The 27,596-nt window shown below is 40.1% G+C and overlaps 1 protein-coding gene across 5 annotated transcripts in view; it reads right to left on the bottom strand.

Annotated features, from left to right (window-relative positions):
* GLIS1 (GLIS family zinc finger 1) overlaps positions 1 to 27,596 on the bottom strand; it is a 205,803-nt gene that overhangs the window by 100,506 nt on the left and 77,701 nt on the right. For all 5 annotated transcript variants that reach the window (XM_072868031.1, XM_072868030.1, XM_072868029.1 and 2 more), the window contains 2 exons: positions 10,829 to 11,027; positions 3,364 to 4,465 (listed from right to left, as the gene is read on the bottom strand). In XM_072868031.1, the coding sequence (XP_072724132.1) occupies positions 3,364 to 4,465; positions 10,829 to 11,027 (1,301 nt within the window). The remainder of the gene's footprint in view (positions 1 to 3,363; positions 4,466 to 10,828; positions 11,028 to 27,596) is intronic.

The raw sequence follows: 27,596 nt of genomic DNA, 5'->3' as shown, positions 1-27,596 counted from the left end.
TTAAAGTCTTAAAGGCATTGCATCATTATTTTTGTTGGATATATTTTTGATTATAATGCAGATGAACCCCAAATTTAATAAAACTAAAATAACATGAGTTAAGTATGAAACATAACAGGATATTGCGAAGAGATTAGGTAGTTTCCTTTCGACTACTTGCAGAGCCCAAGGAAAAACCAAACTGAGGGACACAATGACGAGAAGGCACCGCTTAATTAGAATATTTAACAGAATATGAAAACAGAATACTCATAGTACCCGTTTTGGCAATGAAACACGGCGAGCAGAATACGGACCTGAAACATCAGCAGTTCTCTACACCAGATACTGTTTTGCCTGTCGACTGTCTGTAGTAAAGAAAGAAGCAGGCTAGCTAAATTTAAACCAGCTGTAATGATGAGAGTGTTACAGTTGGACTGAAGGAAGCTTACCTCATGAAAGTATTGTGGAAACTGCTGTTGGAAAGATAATAAAAGGATTAACTGCAGTTTTAGTGAACCATTTACTTTTCAATCAAAATGTCTCATGTATTTCCTGTTCTCAAGTAGCTTGAATTCCAAAATTCCTTTGTCTATTACAGTACATAGTAGCAAAGCCTGTCATAAGAAATTAATAATTTTACATGGAAAAGTACTTTTATGTATGAGGGTGGGGTGCTGCTCGCTGCTAGCTTCTCCTGAGTAGTTCAATACCTAGTCAGCCAGTAATCTTACAGAGAGGAAAAAAATCAAGGGCTTAAAAAGAAAGTACAATGGGTAATTGTGAACAGCGAAAGAAAATCTCCACTACAAATACCAAGAGATGTAAAGTTACTTTAACAGGGCTACAGCAAAACCGAAACAAAATCTCAGACCTCTATAGACAGAGAATGAATTGCCTTCTTAATTTGCAGGAATAACAGCACAATTATTACCACATCAAAAGAAAAGCCATCATTTAAAATGACATGACATCACCGCACAATGAAACACTGCACAGCAACCCTTGTTTAAAGTGGAATGGAATTTGCTGGGCAAATAATCCCCACTTGATATTAATAAATATAAGGAGCCATGTTGCAGGTTTGGATCTTGTCCCTGCTAGATCAAGGTCTTTCCAGGGTAGAAAACGAAATTTGCAAAGAAGATATATTTTTCATGTGCTCACTTGGATCCAGCTTTACTCCACACAGGATTCCAGGTTGTAACATTTAATACATGGATACCTCTGCTGACAGTGGAAGGGTCTTATTCTGGGAATAGAAGAGTTAACTGCAAGTTGTGCAATGTAAAGCTCCTAATTCTGATTGGGCCATTCCATGTATGGGAACAACTACAATATCTGCTCAAATAAAACAGATCTTTATGTACTTACATGCCAAGGCTATGTACATGTGCCATGAAGGCTGTCTGCAATATCAGATGCAAAGGTTTTTCCAACCTATTCCAACAATGTTAAACCTTGAGATGTTATCCAAAGCCAGTTCTTTAATGCAGATGAACATAATTGAAAGGAGGAAATTTTTAGCATTTGCTAAGATATTACATGATTTAACGTCTCTGGTTTATCCAGTTTCCTGTAGCAATGGGAACGTAACATTAGAAATCTGCGATACAATACTTGTCACACGCATTTAGCAGAAAAAGACAAAAGTTCCCTCACTCATAGAGCCTACTGAATCTTTCAGCATCACAGTAAAGCTAATCAGGGTTTCACGTTTTAAGTGTTTCTTTTAAAAAGTCTTTTAAAGAGATAAAAGTGGGGAGAAGACTGATCTCATTCCAGATGATGAAAACACTAAAAACAAAATGTAGGCTAAAATAAAATCCGTAAGTATGCTTTCGCAGCTTACTTACACTTTTGTTTGGAAAGAGGCAACTAACTTGCATTATCCTTTGATGATTTATGACCAAAAAAGAGATATTCATAGGAAGTTCAATTCCTTTGTACTTTTACAAATTGTGATTGAGCTACTGCTGGAAAGGAGCAGGTCAGTGCTTTCTCTCAAAGAAAAAAGAAACAGGTAAGTCTTAGAGAATTTCCATTTTATCTTGGACGACTTGATTCTGTTCTCTGCATTGTTTCCAGTATTATTTTAGGGAGTACCCACTGAACAGTGCAGGCATTAAGATAACGTTTTTCATTTATCCAATGTAAGTAAAAAGATAATCAGGATGACCACTTACAGAGAAAATTTTTCTCTGTAAAACATTTTGAATACTGTTTTCTTCCTTCTCCCTTCCATAACCATTGCAGGCCAGCAAGCTGCTTCTTGAACAAATGAATAGTAGTAAGCTTTTTATATAAACATTTTTTCCTATTCCTCCATAGAAAGCTACAGCTTGCCACGGAGAAGTTTGTCTTGATCTAACTTCCTTACAAGCATTTTCCATTATATCATTCTCTGATCAAAACAATAAAATAGACATATAGTCGAAAATTCTGCCTATCAAGAACCACAACCTGCTGCCATAACCATTCCCTTTGTTCATACTTATTTGTGTGTGTGTGCCTGTGTGTATGGGCATGCATGCACACGCATGCGCATGTGGGTGTTACAAATAAGACTCTCCAAATTTCATGGCCCAATTTGGAATCTTATGTCAAACTTGTTTTGCTTCATCTGTTTCAGTCAGGGTCTTATATCATTGTTGTTTCAAACATGTGGAAAGCTTAATGGAAGTCATTAACTTTTATTTTAGTTTGGCCATATTGTCATCATGGTGGGCAGATGCAGAGATGGTGTTATTCCCAAGATCCTCTTTCTGGCACACTGATGTTGTTTACATCTTCTTGATCAGAAGAGAACAATGGTTTTTACTTATTTTTAAGGCTCTGTTTTGCAAATTAAAAAAGCCCCTAACAACCTTTGAAAATGTAATTAAAGATATTCCTTTTATTCTTTTAACTGTTTAAAATCCTAACAAGTTTCTTTTTCTTTTCTAAACTACCATTTGAAACTTTCGCACTCACAACTCTATGGGTTATTGTTCAGCTGAAGGAATGAAAAGAATTTCATTAGATGTGTTTTATGTTTTTTGATTAAAAATGTCACCCGAGGGTCAGTGACTTGTTTTACGTTAAATGACTGCTGCGTGCTTTGATCATCACTTTATTAATGCTTTAATGAATATTAAAAAAAATAAAGCACTGTATTAAAAGTTAAGCTCTCATATAAGGAAACTGAATCCCTTTTCCAAGAACTACAGTATTTCTTACTCAAACATTTCCTTCTAGATTAAGGTTTTCTCCAATTCCCCTTTAGCCTGCTGCAGACTAAGTTACAGGAAAGCACAACAATTATATTGGAATAAGACTGAAGAGAGAGCAAGAAAGAGAGCAGAGTAGTATGTTTCTATTCAAACAAATATATTCCAGACTTACCATGCACTTGTTTGGTTTTTCTCCAGAATGAACCCTCATATGAATCAGCAGTTTGTAACGAGCGTTGAAGGGTTTATATCGGCGGACACAGCCTGCCCAAAAGCAAGTGAAGTCCTCTCCTTTCCGCTGGTCAATGTGAGTCTTTTCTATGTGTCTGACCAGTTCGTCTTGTTGGTCGTAAGTGGCACTGCAGTCAATCCACCGACAGACCTGTTTGCCATTGCTGAGGTCCTGTTCATCCCCGTCACTGGGCTGAAGGGACTTTGGAGACATAGAGGCGTGTAAGTGAGGCAGTGTCCCTGGAGTTTGGCTTAGTTGCTGGTGTAGATGATAGGGGGGAGGCAGCCCCTGATGATGTCGAAAAAGATCAGCAGTGGAGGAATAATCGTCAGCTGGTTCTTGTTTTAAGAAACTCACCTTCTGGGTGCTGTGCGAAGTGTTTTGATGAGGAATGCTAGTACCATTCATCATAAGGCTGAGGCTTCCATTCTCCTCGACTTGCTGCATTTGTATCTGCTCACAGTCACCTCTGTCACATTCAGCGGAAATAGGTACAAGACATGCTGGAGGGGAGGGAATACTGCAAGGGTTTCCAGGCTGAGAGCAAGACTGGGGCCGAGAGGATTTTTGAGCACTGTGATGACTGATCTCCACAGGATGAGAGGAAATGCCAGCTGAATTAGTTCGCAGTCCATTCACACAGGTGACCAGTGACGTCTGTGATGTGCGGATGATAGCTGTAATATCAATTCCTTCAGATGAAGAGGGCACAACAGAGATACATCTCTTCTTCAGGTTGCTTGTTTGCAGCCTGGCCGAGTGCTGAGGGGTGCCAAGTGACAAAGGACCCAGGGAGGAGCTATGTTCATTATTAAACAAGTAGGATGAAAGTGAATTTGTAAAGCTATTATTCATTAGGTCTACTTCAGGATGCAGACTACCGGAGGCTCTCAGCTCCATCCCCTCCGTAATCCTCCTATGTGTGGAAGCCTCAGACAGAACCTTATAATCACTCGGGCATTCTTGTTTAATGTGCTGAGCCGGGTGACTTCCATTCAGGCATGGAGCAGCAGAATCTACTGAGTCTTGAAACCTGGGTGACCTGTAATACAGTTTTCATTAAGCATCACTAACTACCACGGGATTTATGATTTTTGTACAAGACACAACACTTGTTAAGCCCTGGAGAATGGAAGCACTTGCTCTCTGCTGAATTTTGCCTGTCTAACACAGCAATTACACCAAAAAAATCTGCAATGCTTCCTCTACAACCCTTGTAAAGGCAGCATCGTTTTACATAGGATTAATTTTACACACTGGGTTACGCATGGAACAGACAATCTCCCCTCCACTGCTACGGGCAGTTCATCAATCACAATCTAGGTTTTCATTGCATAATAGATTGGGCAAAACAATAGCTGAGAATGAAGTTTGAGAGCTTTGGGCATTTTTGAATTATTCAAATATCCGCATTTTCCTCAGAGCACACTGGGAAAATGCCTTGGCATTCTTGTTCACACAAATCAAGAAAGGCTAGCTGAGCTTTTCTTACATGTCAGAGAGATGCTTTCCTTTGCTAAATTAAAAAAGGAGCAAGATCAGTGGGGAAAAAAAGAATACAAAGAAAGAATGGCTCGCTTTCAACCAGTGGTCCGGAGTCAATGAGAGATCAGCTGAGTGTTTACTTCTAAGAGGTCTGCAAAAGATAACTAAGTAAAGTTCACAACTGGTAGATTTAAACTGGCAGTCTATGTATTTCCATTTCCATTTTTCCTATTAAAGTCTACGTGGATCTGCAATCAAAAGAAGATTGTTCTGCAGAAGTGATTTTTAATCTTTTTTGATGTGTGCTGAATCCAACCGCTCAGGAAGCAGAACACTATTGCGGAACCCCACATAGACATTTCAGAAAAACACTGCATTTAGGAAATGCTTTCTCCTAACATTTTCTTCCAAGCAGTTAGCAATTGGTTTATGCCTTAAAATAAAACACTTTATCTCAGCTATAAATGTTTACTGTGGGTGACCCAACTGTGTTTTTTCTTAGGACCAGCAGGTGTTCCTTACATATCCCTAAAGCATGGTAGGGTTTAACCTATGGCTTCATCATGCAGTCATGTGCCAGACCGAGAAGAGGAAACAGTACATCTGTGTGCAGGAAAGCTGTACCTGAACTAATAAACTCTCCAGAGAGGTGCTCCATGGCTCTTACACTGACATGTTCCACTTAAATGAATTTTATGCTTTTTCGATGCTAGCACCTCAGAAGCTGAAGAAAACCTGGCCATTTGGCAACTTGTGTGTGACACCGCAGCTGAGACAAATCTGGCACGTTTTAAAGCATGAAAGATATATATCTGTAAGGTATTTTGGACATATACGTATATTAAACTGTGAAGCTGCTGAATAAACTGCATTTATTTTAGGACTTAGACAATTTTATCACTATTATTTTCATTAATCCACAACTAAAATTAAGACGGGAAGCTGGGATGACTTCTAACACTTCCTTGGTAACAGCTCTCAAAGAACTACCAATTAGAAAAAACAAAACAACAACAAAAAGCTTCAAAAAGACTTCCTTCCCATGAAATTGAGGTTGTCAAAAATGACACCTGTCTAAGGCACACAACTGTCAACACTGCATTCACTAGTGACAGGTTTCAAAGCTCCAACAGTTTGCAGCCAGTAGGTCTTGATATTAAGAAAACCTTTAAGGTCATGAGAGAAGTGAAATTCCCCACCATTCATTGCTACAGAACAATCAGATCTTGCATTTGCCACCAGAAGTTTAAAAAGACTACATTTAAAAATTTTAGAGGTTTCCACAATCCATTAGTTAGAATTGCTCCCTTTAGGTTTCCACGGTTGGTCTCAGGGTAAACTTAAAGCACCTGGTTTTGCAGATGGTAAATTAAAAAAAAAAAAAAAACAAACAACAAACCCACTAGTATTCATACATTTTTTAACATTTACAGAACCATATGTCTGTAAAATATGTGGCATAAGCATACGTAAAAACTTTTTATTGCACATATTTGGGAAACCCTGCCCTGCTTGCTTGTAGCTTCATTGCTCAGTAGAAAGTGTGCTGTTTTACACTCATTCTGAGAAAGGTTTTACAGCATACCATGCCAGGCACAATATTTCCTATTACTTAGTTTCTTCTGTACAAGAACTCTTCTAAATAATTCAGTTTGTATCATAGTTCAGTGGTCCCAAAGCCTCAGGCTAAAGTAAACACAACACATTTCTTACATCACATAAAGCTAACCCAAGCCTTACGTTTCAGCCTGTGATAATTGGTGTCATATTATTAAGCTTTATGTAAAGCTCCCATCTTGCCAGAAATCCATGTGAGGAGTTCAAGCTGGAGTCAGTGCAGAGTACCTGTAGGATGGATACAACCATCCCTGTCCTGAGAAACATTAGGTTCCCAAAACTCCCAGCAACATTGATCTGCATTTCCAGCACAAGATCTTACCCAAAGTCAGGACTGTACTGCTGTGATGCTGCAGTGCAGAATGAAACACACACAAAAGAGGAGAGTTTTGAACAACAAGGCAAGCTGGAATACCTTATTTTAAAAGTGAATGACATGAAGGCACTGAATTCACGCTTCCCATTGCCACAGCCGTGTCTTATCCATGCTCTGCCTACATAATCATAGGCACAGGCTGCTCATGCAGCTCAGAAGCAAGTCTTTTCTGGGAGCTACAGTTTCCTCTGTAGCACTGTATATTTAAATACATTATATACCCTGCGTTAGTTAACTCTGCTGGAAGAATCTGGCATTCTTTCAATCTCCCAATGTTTGAGTGTTGGGGTACTTAATGTCAAGGTTGCATTAATGCAAACTTTCTGTATTCCTGGCAGAATTTTGCCATTACTGTTCTAGGGAAAGCCCTGCTCATTCCTCCCAGTCCTGGGGGTGGGGAGGGGGGAGAAGGGGCACAGAAACAAAACTGATATGAGAGAGAGACAAGGTGTCTGGCATCCAACCTGCTGGGTGGCTCCTCTTATACTCATTGACTATTTGCTCTTGTAATGGCATCTTGCTGTTCACAGCCAGGGATCAGATTCCAGGCCTGGTACACACACGCAGTGCTGGCCGTAAGGATTTCATAATCTCTGGACAGTAATGGAATATAAATGCATATGAAACAAACAGCCAAGAGGAGAGTGAGAGGGACAAAGGATAGCAGGACAGTGTAAAGAGCACTGTGTGGACACACGGATCAACATGAGCAGCTCTGAGGGGCTTCCAGATGAGCAACCCTGGAAGGGAGTGGGGTCAGCAGGATAACATGCCCCACAAACCTCTCCTCCCAGGGAGCATCCAGGTATCAGGGATGGACAGTCTGAGGCAACAGAATTGCTGCTTAAGCACATGAAAGCTGAGTGTAAGGCCTTCAAAGAGTAACAGCAGCCTCTCAGAGGATACCAAGGCAGTGTTTCCAAAGAGACTCCCTTACGTGGTAATTGGAGCCAGAGCACGAGGCCAGTAGCACCATGCCAGAAGCACTGCAGTTCCCAACTGCCCTCAAAGGAAAATACGACTGTATCTGAAATCTCCAGATTATTTACAAAACATACATGCCTTCAATTGCCTCTGTAAATGTGCAATTAGTGATAACTGAAAGTTTTAAGAAGCTGGAGGGGATTGTTCTGCTGCATGTCCAGGGACCCTTTGCAACACTATCTGACTGCTCTGATGTCTTCCCCGGGTTTTATATGCTGAGCACTGAGCACTGTGTGGGTGGGTTTGCTTGTGTCTGATAATGGATTATTTGAAAAAAGGCCAACGTTAGCTGTGTGCTGACTCCAGTTGTGGTAAAGAAGGTATTAGGACTTTTCCAGTCCCACACACATTGCATTCACAGATAGCATGGAGCAGCAATTATGTTGCACAACTTAAAAGCTATTAACTGGGTGGAGAAAAGGGGCCAGGAAGAAGAGGGATTGTGATTCCTAGATTAAGGCAGTCATCCCTAGAATACAGTTTCCGAGAGAAAGTGATTCAGGGAGAAGTTGAAGGGGATAACAAGTTTCAGTGCACTGAGGGAAAAAAGGACAAAGCCAATCATAACCCCAAATCCTGAGGGAGATTTTGCATTGCTAGGGGAGGTGCTCTCTGGTTTGTTTGGGTTTTCCTTGAACATTGCATATCCTAGAAATGCAGAGTGGTTCAAAGCTCAACCCAGAGAGCTTGTTTGAATTTGTATCTCCCTTTATTTCTGTGCTCGTCACTAGAGCTGGACAGAACAACCAAATAGAGTTTGCCCTGACTTCTGTGTGCTCAGATATCTGTCCATTCCAGCCCTATTTCTCTCCTCTATTTTGATTCTTCTCATGTAACAAAGGCTGAAATCTGGGGAGGCACAGAGCACCCTTGGCTCCCATTGACTTCACTGAAACCTGATGGGCATTCACCCTCACCTCAGTTATGTTCTCCTGTTTTCAGATCTTCAGGGAAAGACCATGTTTTCTGTTACTTGCTTGTCAAGAACCTTTAGCATGACAAACACCATGAACAGAAATCATCCCAACTCCTGTCCACCTTCTCTCACATGCCAAGGTTTTGGGATCTGTACCATGTGTCTCATGAATAGCACGGTGACAAAATTAGACACTGCATCTATGAGGCCCATAGACCAGAGCTGGGCATTGGCTTTACATTAGCTTTACCTTGCAAATACCATGTAGATAAAAGTAGTATTAGCCAGGTGGACATACAAGCAGAGCATGACCAGTGGGACTCACAAACAACCCGTAAAGGAATGGAAGGGTCCTTCAAGATATTCTCCAAACATTTCCAAACTGTTGCTTAGAAGCAGCAGAGCGTCAAGGCTTTAGACCATGCTAAAAAGCACAGGGGAGAGAATCAGGCCTATCACCTGCCACTTTCTCATGTTATGCAGCAGACAATCCTTTATGTTGTTCTGGGAATCCTCTTCCAAATGGGGGCTGGAAGGGGTTCATATTTCTGAGGGTGGGTACTCTGATCCCCGGTATGCAGGTATCTGTCATTTCCTCATTATAGATTTTACAAAAAGGTTCAGAAAGATCTAAGCAGAGTACTCTCTTCCTCCTTTTGTTTGCTCCTGCCCTAATTATCTTTGTTTCATAATTGTCCTCACTGACAGAATAAAAAAAGGTTGATAACTGCCAATCCCACATTGAGCCATAAAGATGCTAGGAGGGAGCAGACTTACATCCAGCTGCAACAGCATCTACAAATCTTTGTAGCGATAGCAGAATATTTTGTTACGTGGCATGGATATTATTTGTCCTTTTCAAACAAACAAACAAAAAGCTCTTTCCACTTGCTTGCCATATTGCTGTGCCTCCTCCTCCTGAAAACACAGATGTTCTTACCCCACCAGTAAATGGAAAAAGGGAAAAAAGACATAAATTTGTATAATAAAATCAGAAACAGTCAGATTTCCAAGACCAAGCTATAGGCCATATTTCCTCTTGCTGTGACTATGGAAATTTGGGCTTGATAGTGCCATGCACAGAGTGCCAATTATTCCAAGTATCTAAGATAAAGGCTGCAACTTTATTGAGGTTTTTCTTTTCTACAGCTCTTCAAAAAGGTCAAGATTATTCTGAATTATATCCCCTGCCAAAAAGCAGTGTAATTAAAATAGATGGACAAGTTTTAATTTGTAGCAGGCTTCTATTCACAATGGATGTCTGTTTAGGGAACTTGTTTAAAATCTGGTAATGTTAAATTTGTAACAACAACAAAAAAATAATGGAGTTCTGTGTTTTCATATAATTAATTTATAGCAAATGTTTAAATAGACATTCTGTTCATAGCATATCCAACTACAGTGTATATATCAAAACCAGAGACCAAATTTTCACATTACAGTCTTAAAAGCAAATACCAAGGATGTGGCTGTATGGGAACATTGAAAATACTTCATTAAAGGAAATGCTGTAGAAATAAAAGTGGCATTGGCTTCCTGTAGGTTTGATGGTAGCATGCCAAATTGCCATATGGGAGACATTGGTTTGGGAGTAAGTATCATCTCTGCCTTCCAGGCTGCAATTTGGAAACAACATGGCATTGGGGTGGAGGGTGGAGGTACAGAGGAGGCAAGTCTGACCCTACTTAAGCCCCTGGCAAAACTCTCATTGACTGCTGAGCATGCTGGAAGAGCCCCCCCAGAGAAGCTGTATTTAAACTTCAATGCAGGGGGCTGCGGCTGCATATACAGTGACTCCTCCTTGCACTGCCTTGGACAGCTGTCTGTGCACATGTGCATGTCCCTGCAGTGCGAACCTGCAAACGAGCAGTGTGGTTAAATGGGTATCCGGAGGACTTCCAAAATGAAGTAAAAGCCAAAAACATTCTTCCAAATGTAGCACCCATGGATGCTACTGGGAAATAGTTCCAACAAAGAAGCACTCCAGAAGAGCAAAGTATATCAACGGATAAAACTTGCAGTAATACCTTATATCCGAGTGTGTCAGGTTCAGCTGACCAACATGAAGCAGTCTCTCACAGGACAGTGGGTGGTCTCGCATAAGTGGGTTTCCTGTGTGGATGAACAGACCTTGTCTGCAGACAGGTACTGAGCTACTTGTCATCTCCATGTCCATCATGTTCTTCTTCTCAGAGATCAAATTACAATGATTGTAGCCACCGTTCACTGTCAAAAAAAGACAAAATCATAAGCCTTTGACTAAGAACCCTCTATGCTCATTACTTTGTATGCTCACTTGTATATTTTGTATGCTTATTTTGGATCTCCTCGTAAAATTCTTGTAAATGACACGCCAGTGGAAATGAAAGGTTTCACAAGGAAGCAAAAATTAATTCCAAAGGAATTTGGATCTGTGAATTATGGTTGGTTATTTATCTTTTTAAGTTTTGTGGCTATTTTACACTTCATAATCTAACTCAAAAAAACTTAGTCTGATAGCTTGCCTTCCTTCTGTGTATTTTTATGGTAGAGTCTTGTCTGTGATAGATTTTGGAGAGGGATGTTTCAGAGTCCCTTTATTTTCAGGGAGAGGAGCTCTCTGAAAACAATGACGTAAGTCAAGTTTTTCTTTGCAGACAATTATCTCTGTGATTATGACTTTAGATGGGCAAGTTTCTACTTTACTGTCAGGTCAACAGTGTGAAGAAAGGAAACGAATCTTGTTTCAATTTATACATTTAACTGTATTTTCCAAGTAAGCTATAATTATAAATGCTAATGTTAATAATAACATAATCCGCTCTGGTGAATATTACATTTTACCAGACTTGGAAAAACAGACTAGAGCTATAGCAATATTCTTCAGAAATATATATATAACCACAAATTATAATCTAGCTAAAAAGAGAGGACAAAGGGGGAATTGAGAAATTAGATTGCATTGGTCAAATGCTAGCAATTCCATTTAATTTAAAGTATATTAGTTGAGTTTTTTACCGCTAGTGAATTAATCAAATACTCACGGATAAGCACATATAAAAGTATTTGTAAGATATTTAGCCTTCAGAGGCTAGCTAAAAAAGTCATAATAGCCATTTACCATACCATTATTTTCAATATTGTATATGAATCATGCTTTTAAAATACTAGATCTCCCTCTAATCTTTTTTTTTTTCATGAAGACAAAATGTAGTGGTGTCAGATACCAGTGGCAAGCATATTTCTGTAGTTTTCATACAGAGTCCAGAAAATAACTCCTTCACCCCTGCACCCAATGCTCGTAGTGATGGTGATGGGTACTATAGAGCTAGACTGCATTGTAGTTAGTTCATTCTCTATGGAGGCATTGACTGTTGCACACTGCGGAAGAAAACAAATTCTGCAGTCAAAGTGACGGAAAAGATAAAGCCTGTGCTCAGTTTCATGCAAATGACTGACCCTCACAAGCATCAAGGTTTATACTTTACTAAGGTGTTACAAGGCACAATTGATCTCACCATAGTTTTGCTGTCTATGAGTTTTATCCAGACAATGTCTATGTTGTTCAGCCATCTCAAAATAGATGTCTACAATGGGTCCATGCAACTTCAGGACATGCTTTCCTCTCCCTCTTGACTACAGAAGGCACTTAAATAAGCAACTTAAACTGAGTACCTGACTTTCAGACAGCTGCAGTTGAGTGAAATGAATCCCTCTGAGTAGCCATAGGACTTACAAACATCCTCATCACAAATAACCTACTTTACACTGCGCTCTGGTCTGGTCCTTCTTCTGAAACCCACATTGGGTCTGCCATTGACAGCACAACTTCTACCATTTCAACACTATAATTTGAGGTATTATCCAGATCACGTATATATTGATATAGGATCATAGAATGGTTTGGAACTGGTCTTTCTCCATCTTTCTTGTAAGTGCCCTTTACACATTGAAAGGCCACAATAAGGTCTCCCTGGAGCCTTCTCTTCTCCAGGCTGAACAACCCCAACACTCTCAGCCTTTCTTCATAGGAGAGGTGTTCCAGCCCTCTGACTATTTTCGTGGCCCTCCTCTGGACTCGCTCTAACGGGTCCAAGTCCTTCTTGTACTGGGGGCCCCAGAGCTGGGTGCAGTACTCCAGGTGGGGTCTCACGAGCATGGAGAAGAGGGGGAGAATCACCTCCCTTAACCTGCTGGCCACACTTCTTTTTATGCAGCCCAGGATACTATTGGCTTTCTGGGCTGCAAGTGCACATTGCCAGCCTATATCCAATTTTTCATCCACCAGTATCCCCAAGTCATTCTCTGCAGGGCTGCTTTCAATCAACTCATCACTCAGTCTGTCCTGAGTTTTACATCTATATTATATAGGTATTACACCTATATTAAATAGGTATAATATTACATAATTAAGTGGATATCACAGAATCTAGTTAATGATATTTTCACAATATAAGGGTAAGTAAAATTGTACTCATGAAGTTTTGCAGTCACTACGGCTTTGTTGCATCATTTATGAAGTTCCAGTCAGAGATTGTGCTCATTTTAGTTAGTTACTGCTTCAGCACAGCTCCTCAGAGCAAAGGTACCCTTAACATACATGAACCCCCATTTCCTTTTATGGACAGCTGCTATCCCTATAGCTAACGAAAGACAAGTGGGAGAGCCTGAGCTGCTGTGGTCCTCTACAATTACAGTGAATGAATGCTTTGAAAGCAATGAGAATCACATTCAGGTTTTTGGTGAGTATAAATGAGAAGAAACAGGTGACTGGGGAAGGCAGAAAAAGTCTCTGGTAACTGGAGAAATTGTGAAAAGGATCACAGCACAAAAGTCCATTCTCCTCCACTGGCTGGGCTCCACGGCCTCCCCATCATGCTCCACGGCACCATTGTAATAGGGAAGACCATGGCAGATGAAGACGTAGTCCAGGCAAGCATCCAGACCCATAGAAAAGAGCGGGTACATGTGACACCCAAATTACAAGTCTCGTGAGGCATTATTGTGACATTTCCAGAATAGAATTCCCTGTTTCCAGTGAAAAGTTTTCAGTGTTTGGCCGATAGTTTACATTTCTTGACCAATTAATTATTTGATTTTTATTTTTTTAAGAAGTCAGAATCTTTAAAATTGGAAAAACAATACAGGGTTTTTCCTACCCAGCTCCATCACAATACCAAGGCATGTGATAAGTCTTAGGAAGTGTAGGCCAGCATTATTTTATATAAACAAAAAGCCCACGTAAGATTTTTAGGAATGATACATGAGATTTTAAAGAGAAACCAGTCTGTATTTAAACTATACAAAATAGGCCATTAGCCGCCTTCATGGTAATCAATATATATGTTCTAATTATTTCAGATTTATATTCAGAGACCTGAATTCACTGACACTCTGTGATTGTTCTAAATGACTCTGAAGAGACTAAGAAGCTGTACAGAAATGTAGCATCATTTGGCCTGCGCAGGGCAGTCAGTTATATTTGGTGATTTTGAACCGAGGCATTTAAGATCACTTTGGATGCCTTTCAACTTGGGTGTTTGTGATGATTAGCTCTGCCCTGCTTGTAATCATGACATAAATTATCATTATATCCTCTGGAGTCCACAGCTCCATCAGGCTTTATTCCATTCCTGTTCTGGCTTCATCCCATCACAATTTAACTCACTTCAGGGGTAATAGCTACCTTAGCAAGACTGTATCATCAGACTTGTGGTTGTTAATTTGGATACAAGAATCACATTTAAAAGGTATCTAATACACTGTTGAACACTGGTGAAATAAGTTCTATACACTTTTAAAGGCCACACACCACCAAGAAAAGTTGGTAAATCAGTCATACTTACAATACCCTATTCACAGTTCCTCAGTTTTTCCATCAGCAATGTTACCTGGAATATATTCAAGATGTATCTTCCCTCCAAAATACTGTGGATTCTTTTAAAATGTTTAAGATTTATACTGGACTTGTAATAAAAACACTTTCTTTCTTTCATTCCCCAAATGATACAAGTCTGAAATTCATTAGGGATTTCTAAATATGCATTTTATCAATTTTATCATATTATCAAAACACAGAAACTTGAAGCTTCCACCAAAGTTCAGCAATACCAACTGTAGCACACACTGATACCTATTTGTGTGAAGATGGAGATTTCCTAGAATAACATGAACATTATCCCTGTGCTGTCAAAAATGATTATCTTCTCTTGTAGCTGTCAAATCAGAAAATACATTTTCTCCCTGCAAAGGAACAGAACACTTATGCTAAATCCATGAAATTATGTGTTTCAGCCAATCCACTGTACATTTGCCTTCACAAAGTACCTTACAGAACAAGAGCTAAAAATTTCTTGCACAACAGTGCCTTGAGTGAAGTCACACTTGCATCAAAGCCCTCTGAAACGTGCCCACCACATGGGAGTTGGAACAATGACGAACACGGAACAACACCAGCAGCTCACTCGCCCCCCCTGCAGCAACTAAAACAAGAACCGAGATGATTGTCTTTGAACACAGACAACCAGGGTCTACGTTCAACTGTTCAAGCACATGTGAAAGCAAATTCATTGCCTCTGAAAAAAAGGAAAGAAAGTCTGGTTTACACCAGTGTAACTGAGAACAGAATCTGGCCCTTTGACAACTGGCTGTTTTATACAATATTAATATCACTGGCTGGCATACACAAGATTTAAGCATTTTCCATGTCTGGAACTAGATCTCTTCTTTCACTGGTATCGAGGGGCCTTTAACCTACATACTGTAACTTACCAATAACAGATGAAAAGAGCACATACTCCCTGCCTTATACCAGAGGGTTCACCCTGCTTTCAGTAGAACCATAGCTATTTCATAAATCCATATAAAAAACTAATCCTAATTTACAGAGAGTAAATCTAATAAAAGCAGAATGGTTTCCAGAAGGATCTCATGGAAGTGGAATCCATCAAGGTAACTTTTGTCTTTCTCTTTTTCTGTCCTGCAGTTTTGATTTATATCTTTACATTTAAATGCTCATGAAGGGAATGGAAGAGGTTGATACAGTAGTGTGCAAAGGCTGCAATCAGGCAATTCCTTCCATGTGAGTAATCAAGTTAGTTCAGTTTTGGATATCTTGCTTCTTTCATTCTGGGGTAGCTGACTTTGGCGGAGTTTCTTCTTGATTTATGCCAGATTAAGTCATGTGAGAATTGGTCCCATTGATCGTGATGAGGCTACACACCTCAGGAAGGACAGCTCACGCTGGCTGGGATCTGCAGAGTCAGCCCTGCATTTCTTGCTAGGGGTAAATTCTCCTAGAGGAAAACAGAACATCTCCTCACACAAAGGGAAACCTGTCTGTGTAACAATGAGATCAACATTTAAAACAACCCTCCTAAAGGGCAATAGCTCTCTTTCTTCCCTGGGGAACATCTTGTTTACCATTCAGGAAGGCTTCACTCTTACTGATAAAATTAGCTATTCAGGCTAGGAAGATAAGAGCAAGAACTTACCAAAAGGGTAATTATTCAACAATAAACACGTGTTGCAGTGCTTTGGAGTTTACCTAATTAAGGCCAATGAACAAATAACTGAAACGATGTATAACTGAAATGACTCACATTCAAAATAGAGATAGATTTGAAATATTTGCCTAACATACTTAGATATCCCCAGAGCATTGTGGGTTTTGTGGTGAAGACCAAACTAGGTCATTTGCTTTTTTTTCTTACTGCTTCATTCTCTTTAATTACTTCTTTTTTAAAAAAATTTTGCCATTCTTGGTTTTGTTTGGATGCGATGTCCAAAATTTACCACGACAACACTGAGAAATGGAACGCTGTTACTGGCAGCTGGATGAGTCACGTGAGATGAGTGAAAGACCAAACAGTACCAGATTTTCTCAAACAAGTTAAAATCATCCACGCTGGAAGAGGCCGTCAAAGCCCTCCACTGGGAGAAAATTATTAACTCAAAAGGTGCCAACACAGCAAAGCCATGTATCGTAGGGAAGGTACTGTACCCAGCAACCCATTCCACATAACTAGCACTGAATATCTCTGTTACTGTATGGCTGGAGTGACTGCCACAACTCCTATACAGTCAGTAATTTAAGAGCATTGAGAGAGATGCACAGCACTATGCTAATGATTCATGAACACAGCATTTTTGACATTTTCAATAACAACAACAAAATCAACACTTTCCCTAAGTTTTTTATGCCTGTCATGCCATTATCTATGGTGAATGGGAAGGCTTGTCTTAATCCTACAACACCAAGCCTGAAGGACAGAAAAGTAGCATAAAGGCCAGAAAACAGATACTATAGTTGTTCTTACACCTCCTACAAGGCAAGTCCAACTATGTGATCATGGAGACAGATTTTCTATGCCTTGTGAAAAAACATGGTTTCTCCTTTAGTTTCAGTGAACCACTATTAGAAGGGATATGAGTTTGGGTCTAAATTTTTCTATTACAGACATAGCTTAAGAGAAGGAAAAACACTTTAGAAGTAGGTGGGTGTGATTAGCCATGTATGGCATTACAGTCTTAAGCAGACTTTACCCAAATGTAATATTGTTATTTTCACTTAGATCTTCAAGCTCATAACAAGATATCCTAAACACAGACTTCCAGATCTTGGCCTTGAGACCCAAAAGAGGGGATGTTCAGATCTTTTCTTGACGTCTTTGCAGTCATTTGCACCATCTGGTACACAACAAACCTCTAGACATTCAGGCTTCTCACCACTTGAAAGAGGAAAGTTCTGCACTTTAAGAGATCTTTGCAATAATTTCTAATTCAGTACAAGACTTCCAGTAACATTTGACTATGAAAGATTACCTTTTTTAAATAACACAAACATGATATGGTCCCAGATTGTCCGACCATGACTCTATGTGGGTAAATGTATACTCTCACAAAGCTTGGAAAACTCTCCTTTTATTACAAGCTAAGTTTTACCCTGTGTATTTTTAGAAGTTCTCTCTGTGTTTTGATTTCATCTGTGTGTGATAGCAATACTGTGCACCACTAAGTTTTTTTCCTGGGGTAGAAGGTGGCAAGAAACCCCTTAGAGCTGAATAGCCCCAGAGCGGTGCGTTAAGGTGCAGAATTCCTTCCTTGTTCCATTAATTATCTGAGTCTTCTGTGACGCACAGGTAGTAAACGCAGGATCTGAACATCATGCTGAGGAAACAACTACACAGATAGTGACTATCAAAGTCAACGTTGTATGGAACAGTTACTAAAAATGTTCAAATATAATTGTGTGGTTCTTTAAGGCCACTGGGCAGCCCATGGGATCAAACATACTGACTTTCAATATGACCATTTGTCATGCACAGGTCCTTTGGTTCATTTAGACTGGCAAAGGAAGGCAACAATTATTTCTCCAAAGCATCAAGACAAGAGATCTCCAAGTCTCTTTTGTTGCTTTTTGTCCTTACCTGAGGACTGAAGTGGTTAACAATAACAGCACTAAATTTTCACTGCTGCATTCAAGAGTTCATACCTCAAAGGTGGACAAAGCAGCTCACACCACATTCCAGGTTCACCCTAGATCTCTGTATCAGTTACAACCTGTTCACATTTTAAGGCCTGTTTCATACAACTGGTAGAGACTTGGCTTCATTTTTTTATAATGCTTGTACACTATCTTAATAAAAACACAGTGAGAGCCAAAAGATTCTTTATTACAGAGCAGACCATGCTGTAGAGTGGGAGTCAAGTGAAGACCCAAATTGTCCTACATTTGTGTATCAAAACAGAGGTGGCAGATCCTCTGCCTATTTGAAAATAGAAACAGGTGATATGAACCTATAAAAGATTAGGGTTAAAACCAACAGCATTCAATAAGATTAGAATAAAAAAGAACTCTCTCTTTCCTCCAAGTTTTTCTGAACCATCCTATAAAATCCTGTAACAGAAATACTTATTTCTTTACTTTCACACTGATGTATGAGTGAAGACAGAAGGGTTAAGAAAACTCTTGTAAACTAAAACAACCCAGCCAGTGAAATAAATTGTCCAATATCAATCCTAAAAACTTGTGAAAGATAAATATAACCCATGAGTGTCTTTATAGCAAATTCTGGACCCTAAGTGTTGGCTACATCTATATTTGTTATTTCACATTCAATTTATTTTTAAAACAATTTATTTGGATTGCATTTTATTTCTGATCTGTGGAATTTCTTTTTGCAGACTACACACAGTATTTTGAAAGAGTGAATGAGTAAGGTTAGCATTACCGAATAAAGAAGCATGGTTAATTTTATATCAGTCTAACTTAAAACAACTTGAAAACATTTCAGTAGTTTAGAGATTTGTAACCTTTTCACCTTTGAGCATGTGGATAGCTATGGCTCCCATATTTGACTTTTTCATGATATTTTAAAGGTAACCTCAGAGTGCAACAGGCAGGTGAAGAACGCAGTAAAAATACACTACATCTTTCACTGCTAAAAATGCTTGCGATATTACATAGTTTAGATTTCCAGCAGAGACCTCCACAACATTTTTTGAAGTTAGCGAGTACGGCCGAGATTCAGGAAAACACACGCCATGTGCTCAGGTTCCAGTGACTTCACAGCCTTAGCTGATGCTCTAGATGTGTAAAAATATAACTATTTTAGGCAACAGTGAACAGATTGTCAGATAAATAAAATAACTGTGTACTATCACAAGGAGTCTTTCACTACAGTCAGGTTTGAAACTCAACATTCTTGGCTTCCTATTTGGATCTCAGACCTCTAAATTATGCCCCCAAACAGAGCTGAGAGCAGACTGAAAATGACCATTGCCTTCTTTTATGGCAATCAGGACAAAACCTTTTGCAGCCTGATGAAACACAGGTCTTGTCATTACATTCATTGTTACAGAGTCTCCTCAGCTTGGAATCACCTTTTGCCTGTTGCCAGGCAATCTGAAAAATATTGTTCTCAGCACATCTGGCCTTTTTTGTGGTCCGTTATCCTTCCTCACTGCTTGGATTTTAGTAACGGGGGAAAAGACATTAAAATAAATGTTTTAGGAAAATATTAAGCTCAACAAACATTATTTTAATTAAAAGGAAATCCTAAAACCCTCCTAATGGGCACTCGGAGAATATAAGCTCAAGGTAATTAAATTTGATGTATTTCTTTTTCTTTTTTTAAGAAGACCGTGTTTGGAATAGGTTTAATTCTCAGTATTTCTGATAGGTAGGATATATCATTATGATTCTCCTTGTACTGCCAAACACAGGAGAACAGGGGTGCCTCTGCCACCTTATGAGTAAACATGTTCAACGGAGATACAAATACAGCCATTGGCCCCATTCTCCTTTCCCACTTCTCCACTCATCTCCACTTCCCTTTCATTCCTAAGCTCGGTTTGAAACCCTCTCTTCCACTGCCATCTTTAACCCTCTCCAACCTGTGCCTCACCTTCCAGTACACATTCCAGGATGGCATCAATGCAAGACTGCTGCCGCACTGTACAAAGCTGGCTCTACCAAATCCTAGATGCACAAGTTTTAACCCTCGCTGAAGCTGGTCACACTATCTGGGTACCAGACAACTGTATTTTTCAACGTGAGCAACACGCATAACACACAGAAGCTGCTGTCAGTCTATCTGGTTTAATCTCCCCGCTCTCACACATGAGACTGATCAACAACCTGTGCTCCCAGAGATCAGCTGAACCAGGACAAATCAATCTACACCCCCCGAATAAATGCCATTGTGCATATTGGTGTAAGGTATAAGACAACTCTACACCGTTCAGGGTTATGTACACACTCACCTGCCCTTGTGCCCTTTGGTTTGTCTTTTTTGTTACTCTAAATGGACACCACCAGGGTTTTCACAGCAGCCTGTAGTTAGACGGGGCCTGTAGGTTAAAGAACTCCAGAGTGACTCTCAAGACACAAGTTCACACATTTTGTGATGAGGGTACTTGAATTGTTCCTATTGTAAACATACTTTCATCATTGATTATATGACTCCATTGAGAAGACAGAATCTTTCCATACATGCACAGTTTGAGAAAATCTATTCCTTTTGTTTTTTTCCTCTAAGTCATTAAATTCACTAATAGCCAGAGCATGCCTCCTATGAACTGCATGTGGGTTATTGCTTTCCCATTTACTTATTAAACCCTGAACTTTTAAACTCCCAGATCTCCACTCCCCTATATTTTACATAGTCCATTTAGTCTCTCTTTTCCATAGAAGTTCTAGCCAGCAGACCATGTAAAGACTCTGCAGGGATATATGCTCTCCCAAACATTTGAAACACAAGGATGTGCAGGGAATGAAAGCTGGGGTTTTGCCATATGGCACCTTGCATGTGTCTTGTGTAAACATAGATGTCTCTATGTCCCAAGAAGGAATTTTTTGTCTGCCTGGCTCAGCAGTACACTATATACATTAAAAAGGAAAAAACCCACCACCCAACAGAGCCCAACAAAAATTATTTCCATCAAGATGTTGGGCTCAAAGATTTAGAAGCCTGGAAGCGTCACCAAGTCAGTAAAAGTCACAGAAGCTAACTGCTACAAAGACAGAATCACTGTAGATCACACAGCGTTATGCAGAAACGGTAAACTTTAAAGAAAGGGGGAAGCTGGTAACTAAAAAGTATTTTGTTCTTTCCAATGCAAGCTAGACAGAGGAAGAGGTCTGGTGGGATGCACAACAGATGCACAACATCTAGTCTTAAGGACCTAATTCTGATGCATATATTTGGAAACCAGTCTACTCATAGTCAAAGGAGACAGAAAATGACTCATAATAGGAATCAAAATGCACTGGGAGTCTAGAAAGAACTTTCCATGTTGCTTTGTGATGGCAACGCTCCAGCATGTAAAGGGAAGACAATGGAGGGCAGCTAGTAAACCTGCACTGCACATCAGCTTCCAGCTATGGGTTGTCTTCTATTTGATGGCCCTCCAAAAAGTGCGAATTAAGCTCCTTTCCTATGAGAGGCTTCATGAGTCTCTCCTCTTTACTGATATCTTTGTTCCAAGCTCACTTGTTATAGGAGCTTCTTCCAGATATTTTTTTCCTGGTTCTTTATATATCAGAGTGATGAAAAACTACAGTGAAAAGGCATTTGATTGCTGAAGACTACACATTCTCTTAACGCAACTTGCATTGGTTTCTCCATTATCTTATTAAAAAGGAGACATCTTCACATACACAACCTCCATCTAGACTCACTGCAGATCTCTCACACTTACCAAGTAACCTACATCCCCTATCAACCTCTTTGTGCTTTTGCGTAAAATATTTTTTTACAATAAAAACTCAAATTGCTACCACAAACAGGCAACCATTTCACCTACACAGTCTCCTTGATCATTTAACACTTGATACCTAATACAGTAATGGCTTCTTTGCAGCTTAGAATTAACACTGCCAGAAAGAAAATTCAAGACAAACAAACAGTTTCCCCAATATATGCTGAAAAGTGCAATAGCCTACCCCTGCTACTTTTCATTTGCTGTTTTCATTGTTTGACATTTCTTTCTGCCAGGATTTTGGCATTATTTCAAGGCTTGATTTGAAATATATTTAACACCAAGTGATTTGCAATGTCGTTTTCTATTTTACCAGAACTATGCTTGGGACTAATTCTATTTAAGTAGAATTTACCCTTCCGCACTCACTGCCAGTGAACGGGCCTCTTGCAGGCTCTCCACAACAGAGTGCACTTCTCCCTAACTTTACCCAAGTCTGAGAATAGCAGCTTTCTATAACTGCAGTCTTAGGATTGCAGATATATGCAGTGCATGTTAAACACACTTCTTAATATTATCACCAGAAAGAACAGTCTACTGAAGGACAGCGTCAAATATATAAGTTATTGGTGCAATAAATATCTATATGCCATCTAACACAGTAAGAAGAAAAATTCTCCTCTATGACTTAAAATATAGCTAGTTCAGGTGTCTGTCCAAAATGGAGCAGCTTCAGACAACAACTGGGAGGACTGAACATCTTGACTGTATCATTCTCTTCAGAAAGTCAGATTCTGGTGATAACCATGCCACCCTCACCATTACCTGTTCTGCTATGGGGGTTTTTTTAGCAGACTGTGGGACAGGGTAAAAATGAGGCTATTGTGGAATCTGCTGTGAAGAGGTAAAGGCACAGGGAAGAAGAAAAACAGAGACAGGATGATGCAGAAAGATTAAAGAGTACAAGGGCTGCTACAAAAAGGGAAAATGTTCTCACTGCATGGTACTGGCTTACATGAACACTGAATAAACAACAATTAGAAGTTTAGCTCCTGCTAAAAGCCCTCTGTGAATCTTCCAGTGATGACAGTGGGGAGTTGCTATGGATTAGGAGGTATATGCAGTACTCTCTACTTTTATTTAGCATCGCTGTCTTGTACATCCTTCTGTAAACTGGGTCTGCACTTTCCACACAAGTCATGAGAATAAGGTATCTCAGTGATTACATGAAGCTGGATATTCCAGTGAAGAAACATAAGTGAAGATACATAAGTGTCACTGTAATCATGAGAAGCCCTTTACTCTGATACACAGATTATGCAATCACAGAAAACAGGGCTGAAAGAATCTTCAGAAGGTGATTTACGCTATCCTGTGTCCCTACAGCATAATCCAATCTCACAAACTTAAGGGGGTGTTTGGCCAATCTGTCTTTTACAGATTCCCCACCATTCCCAGCAACCTATTCGGTTGTTTCACTTGACTTAGAATTTTTTTCTCAATGTCTAACTTAAAGCCCCCTTAGCACAACTTAGTCCGTTACATGTTGTCCTGTCCAAACTGCACATGGAGAAGAGTCCATTCTCTGCCCTCCATAGCAATCTTTTATATCTTTGAAGGTTGTCTCCACTCAGTCTTCTCTTGCCAGTGTTACACAGCCCTCATTATTTCAGTTTTTTCTCATAAATCATGTTTTCCAGAGCTCTGATTTCTTCCCTCTGTCTCTCTTCTGAACTCTCTCCAGCAGACCTTTTTCTGTATTTTATGCTACCTTTTTTTTCTCTCCACATTTTACACTATCAGATCCTGTTCTTTGCAGATGGTAGCAGGTACACGCTTCCTTCACTGTGAGCCAGCAAAGAAGCAGCACAATGGCAGTCAGACCCAGCAGTTAAATCTCATCTGGATTATTTTATCTTTTTTCTTGGATAAGACTTAGAATAATGAGGTTAATGAGCCTTTTTATGACCCAGTTTTCCTGTTGGTTCTTACTGTTGCATTAAACTGCTCTCTGAAAAATGCCTAGAAATCTCAGTATAGAACTTACCAAACGCATCCATACAGAGGTAAAGGTTGCCACCACCAAGGTCCCATGACTCTGTAAGTCAACTTAGCAGCATAAAACACTAAACAAAAACTCTCAGGAAAGTGCACATACTTGCACACTGTCCAGATTCCGGTGTTACGGCATTCTCAAAACTCTAATTAGGGCTGATTCTTCAGATATACAGCACTTTTTCTGCTGACCATCCTCACCATCAAGAATACATGAAAGGCATGAAATTTTTCTAACATGCTGATCTAATTGATCCAGTGAAACTGAGAGAAATTCATTAATCATATTGTCTCCGGGTCCACTTCTGGTCTTGTCTGGTTGTCAATCAGGAGTCACTGCCATAGCCAGTGAAATAACAGTACTAGAAAACTAGAATGTGCAAGATCAGACCTATAAAGTCTTCTAGAACTGAGCATCTAAAGATGCACACTGAAGGGACAAATTCTAACATCTCCGTTTTAATAAAAGCTTCCAGTGCTCAATTAGAGATACAAATACTGCAGCCAGCAGCTCAGTAAATACTGTTGAGTAACCAAACTGAGCAGAGCGCCACAGACAGAATGATCTTCTACCCAGACTAGATTTGAGGACCTCAGACTGAGAAAGTCTAGCTTGTTACAACTCTGAGCAGACGTCCCATTCCTCTCCTCTTTCCCATCACCTTGGCACACTGCTAACCTTGATAACGAGGGATGAGGGTTTATATATGGAATGTGTTTTTTTATGTGAATTTAGTGCTGGGAAAAAAATGCCAGGTTAAGAGGTATGGAGATGGAAATGTTCCCATAGCAGGTAAAGTGTGGTCAAAAGGTATGCAAGGTTCCCTAAATGTCGGGACAAAAGCGCCAGAAACATGCCCTATAAGAACTACTTCTGAGTGGGAAATGGAGACCCTATGGTGAAGCGACCAAGTTTGCGAATAGCAGGCATAGCACAGGAATAGAGAGCAACTTCCAAAGACCACACAGTTTACAGGCTGAACCCAGAAAGAATGTCAGTGTGCTTGGTGCATTCTATTTCCTGTGGGATATCTGCATCTAGTTTAACCACACGCTGTTGGATCTAGAGTGTATCTTTTAGAAAGACATCAAATCTCAAAGTGGAATCTTTAAATGATGGAGAATTGCTTCTGTGGCAGTTTGTTCCATGGTTCTCAGCATGAATTTTATATAGCTTGAACTTGTTTGACTTCAGTTCCCAGGCACTGGGTCTCATTATGCCTTTGTGTGCTACATTAAAACACAAGACATACCTGGTATTCTCCCTCTGTAGATAATTTTAGACTTTGTTCCTACCTTTTCTTTAGTGACTAACTGGCCTTCTTCATTTTCTCACAGTATAGAATATTCTCCAGATCAATAATTGTTTCTGTGAATCTTCTCTTAAGCACAGCCAGTTTTTCCAAGGAACCTTGTTAAATTGTCAGCACTAGCACAGTACAGTACTAGAATCATTAATAACATAAGACAGCAATGTTGTTTTGCTGCTTCTGCCTGATATGTGCCTAAACACAGCTCTCTGAAAATTTTTTTTAAATTATTATTCTGCTGTAGCATCGGAATAGCAACTCTTGTTCAGCCAGCAAATTCTTAATATTTTACCTGTGGCTGTCTGGCTGGGTCCTTTAACGCTCTCAGAGTTTGGGGGAAAGGATAAGGACGGTTATTCTGGTTTTGTGTGTGCGTGACTAATACAAGCCTCTGCTAAGAAACAGAATAAAGTCACCAAATTATACTACTGTGCCTCCAAACTTAATGACCCAGAATGAGTTCTGCTGTCGATGGGCCTAACTCAATAGGCACCACTGAAAACAATGGAGTCCCCCAGTGTGTGACCAAAAAAGAAATAACAACTTTTTAAGGAATGTAGCAACTGCAGAAGCTCAGTAACCACTTATGAAACTGAGGGGGGAAAATCCGCCATTTGAATTTTTTGTTTACAGGCAAAAAGGGCTCCAGCAATATAGTCAGTGAGTGTGAGATTTCTGTTGTTTTAATTAAGCCTTTCTTAGGTTTGCCTTGTTTGGTTTCACACAAGTTCTGCAGAATACATCTAAACCCTATGGCTGGTTTGCAAAAGACAGCAGAGAGGGAGTAACTGAAGCCATTTAAAAAATAAAGGAGCTGGAAGCTGAACATGTGTGTCATCCGAGCCCCACGCTAAGCCATGGCCTTTTAGAGCTAAAATGATTGCCGACAGAGCAGAATACGGCTCACAAAAATCCGTATTTACCTGGCAGAAATCCATGTGATCCCGAGCACGCTGACTAAGAAATTAGCTGAGATGAAGGGGGAGGAATGCAACCTCTGGAAGTTCCCAAAAAGAGAAAAACAAGGAATTTTTCCTTCTCATCATCATAGCCCTTCATTTGCATGGATCTTGGCAGTCAGCAAGAGGGGAAAGACAAGAGCAGCACAGCTCCAAAATCACTACTTGTGATATTACGGAAGCAAGTATCATGCATTATTTGCACTGTAAATCACTAGCAGTACTTTTCCAAAAAGAAAAGCAAGGAAAGAAGGGACTAGTAACAGCAAAGCCGGGCCACCTCAGAGCATGCTGCGGGGATCTCTAAGCTGGAGTAACTTGAGCTACCAAGTCCTCAGGCTGCAGGGTAACACCTTGGGGGGTTTCCCACCCCCCAGTAAGAAAGCCTGTCTCCAGAGGCCGTCGTTAGCCTGGGTTCAGGGCTAGGCTGGCAAAACTGCTCAGAGCCTGGTTCAATGGCAAGCCCAGATATCAGGCGCTGTGCTGTCGGCCACATGCGCTTACTCAGTGGATATGCTTAGAAAGCACCAAGCTCTACAGAAACACCAGTATGTGTGCTGCAGCAACTAGCCCCACACAAGCAAGAGAGGCTTCCCAAAGCTCAGGTCTACATCCCCTGTACGTCAGTGCATTTTCCTCTTCTCAGTCAGTGTGGAAAAGCAAAGTATCTTGTTTCTGTGTAACTGAATCCCAGCCATGTATATACAGCTAATGACTGGTTACACCACACATAATGAAGAGTCACGTTTTGCTAACTGCATAGAAAATAAACAAGCTAAAAAAGAAAACAATTACTGGCTTTGCTAGGAATCTCTCTTGACCTTCCTTCTCGACTCAGACCCTTGATGCTCAGACTGCTATGCATTATAGTTACTGTCAGGCACATGTACTGCCTGCTCCAGTTTTGCTTTCCCTTTAATGCCCATTGATATTTCTTAACTCTCTTTGCTGCAGAACATCCACCCGGCAGGGGCCAGAGAATCAGAATTACTGTGGTCTGCTCAGGATCATCCATGGCCTCTTTTTCTCACACCCACCTGACCAAGGTGCAGCCATGGCAAATGAGCTATCCCCAGCTATTACTTCTGAGACACACTGTGAGGGAACCTTGTGCCCTCCTTCCCCTCAGTGTTGGAGAGGGGACTGTTCTTTGCACATACAGTGAGAACTGTGCAGTTCTACAGCATGCCCTGTTATTTATCTATTAATATTGCCAAAGCACAAAGGATTATAATGCCATTGCAGTTTATTCTGCACAGGAATGACCAAAAATATGACTCGTGCCTCAG

This window comes from Ciconia boyciana, chromosome 7 (genome assembly GCF_034638445.1).
Source record: "Ciconia boyciana chromosome 7, ASM3463844v1, whole genome shotgun sequence".
Taxonomy (NCBI): Eukaryota; Metazoa; Chordata; class Aves; order Ciconiiformes; family Ciconiidae; genus Ciconia; species Ciconia boyciana.
This window is presented reverse-complemented; position numbering and strand designations above follow the sequence as displayed.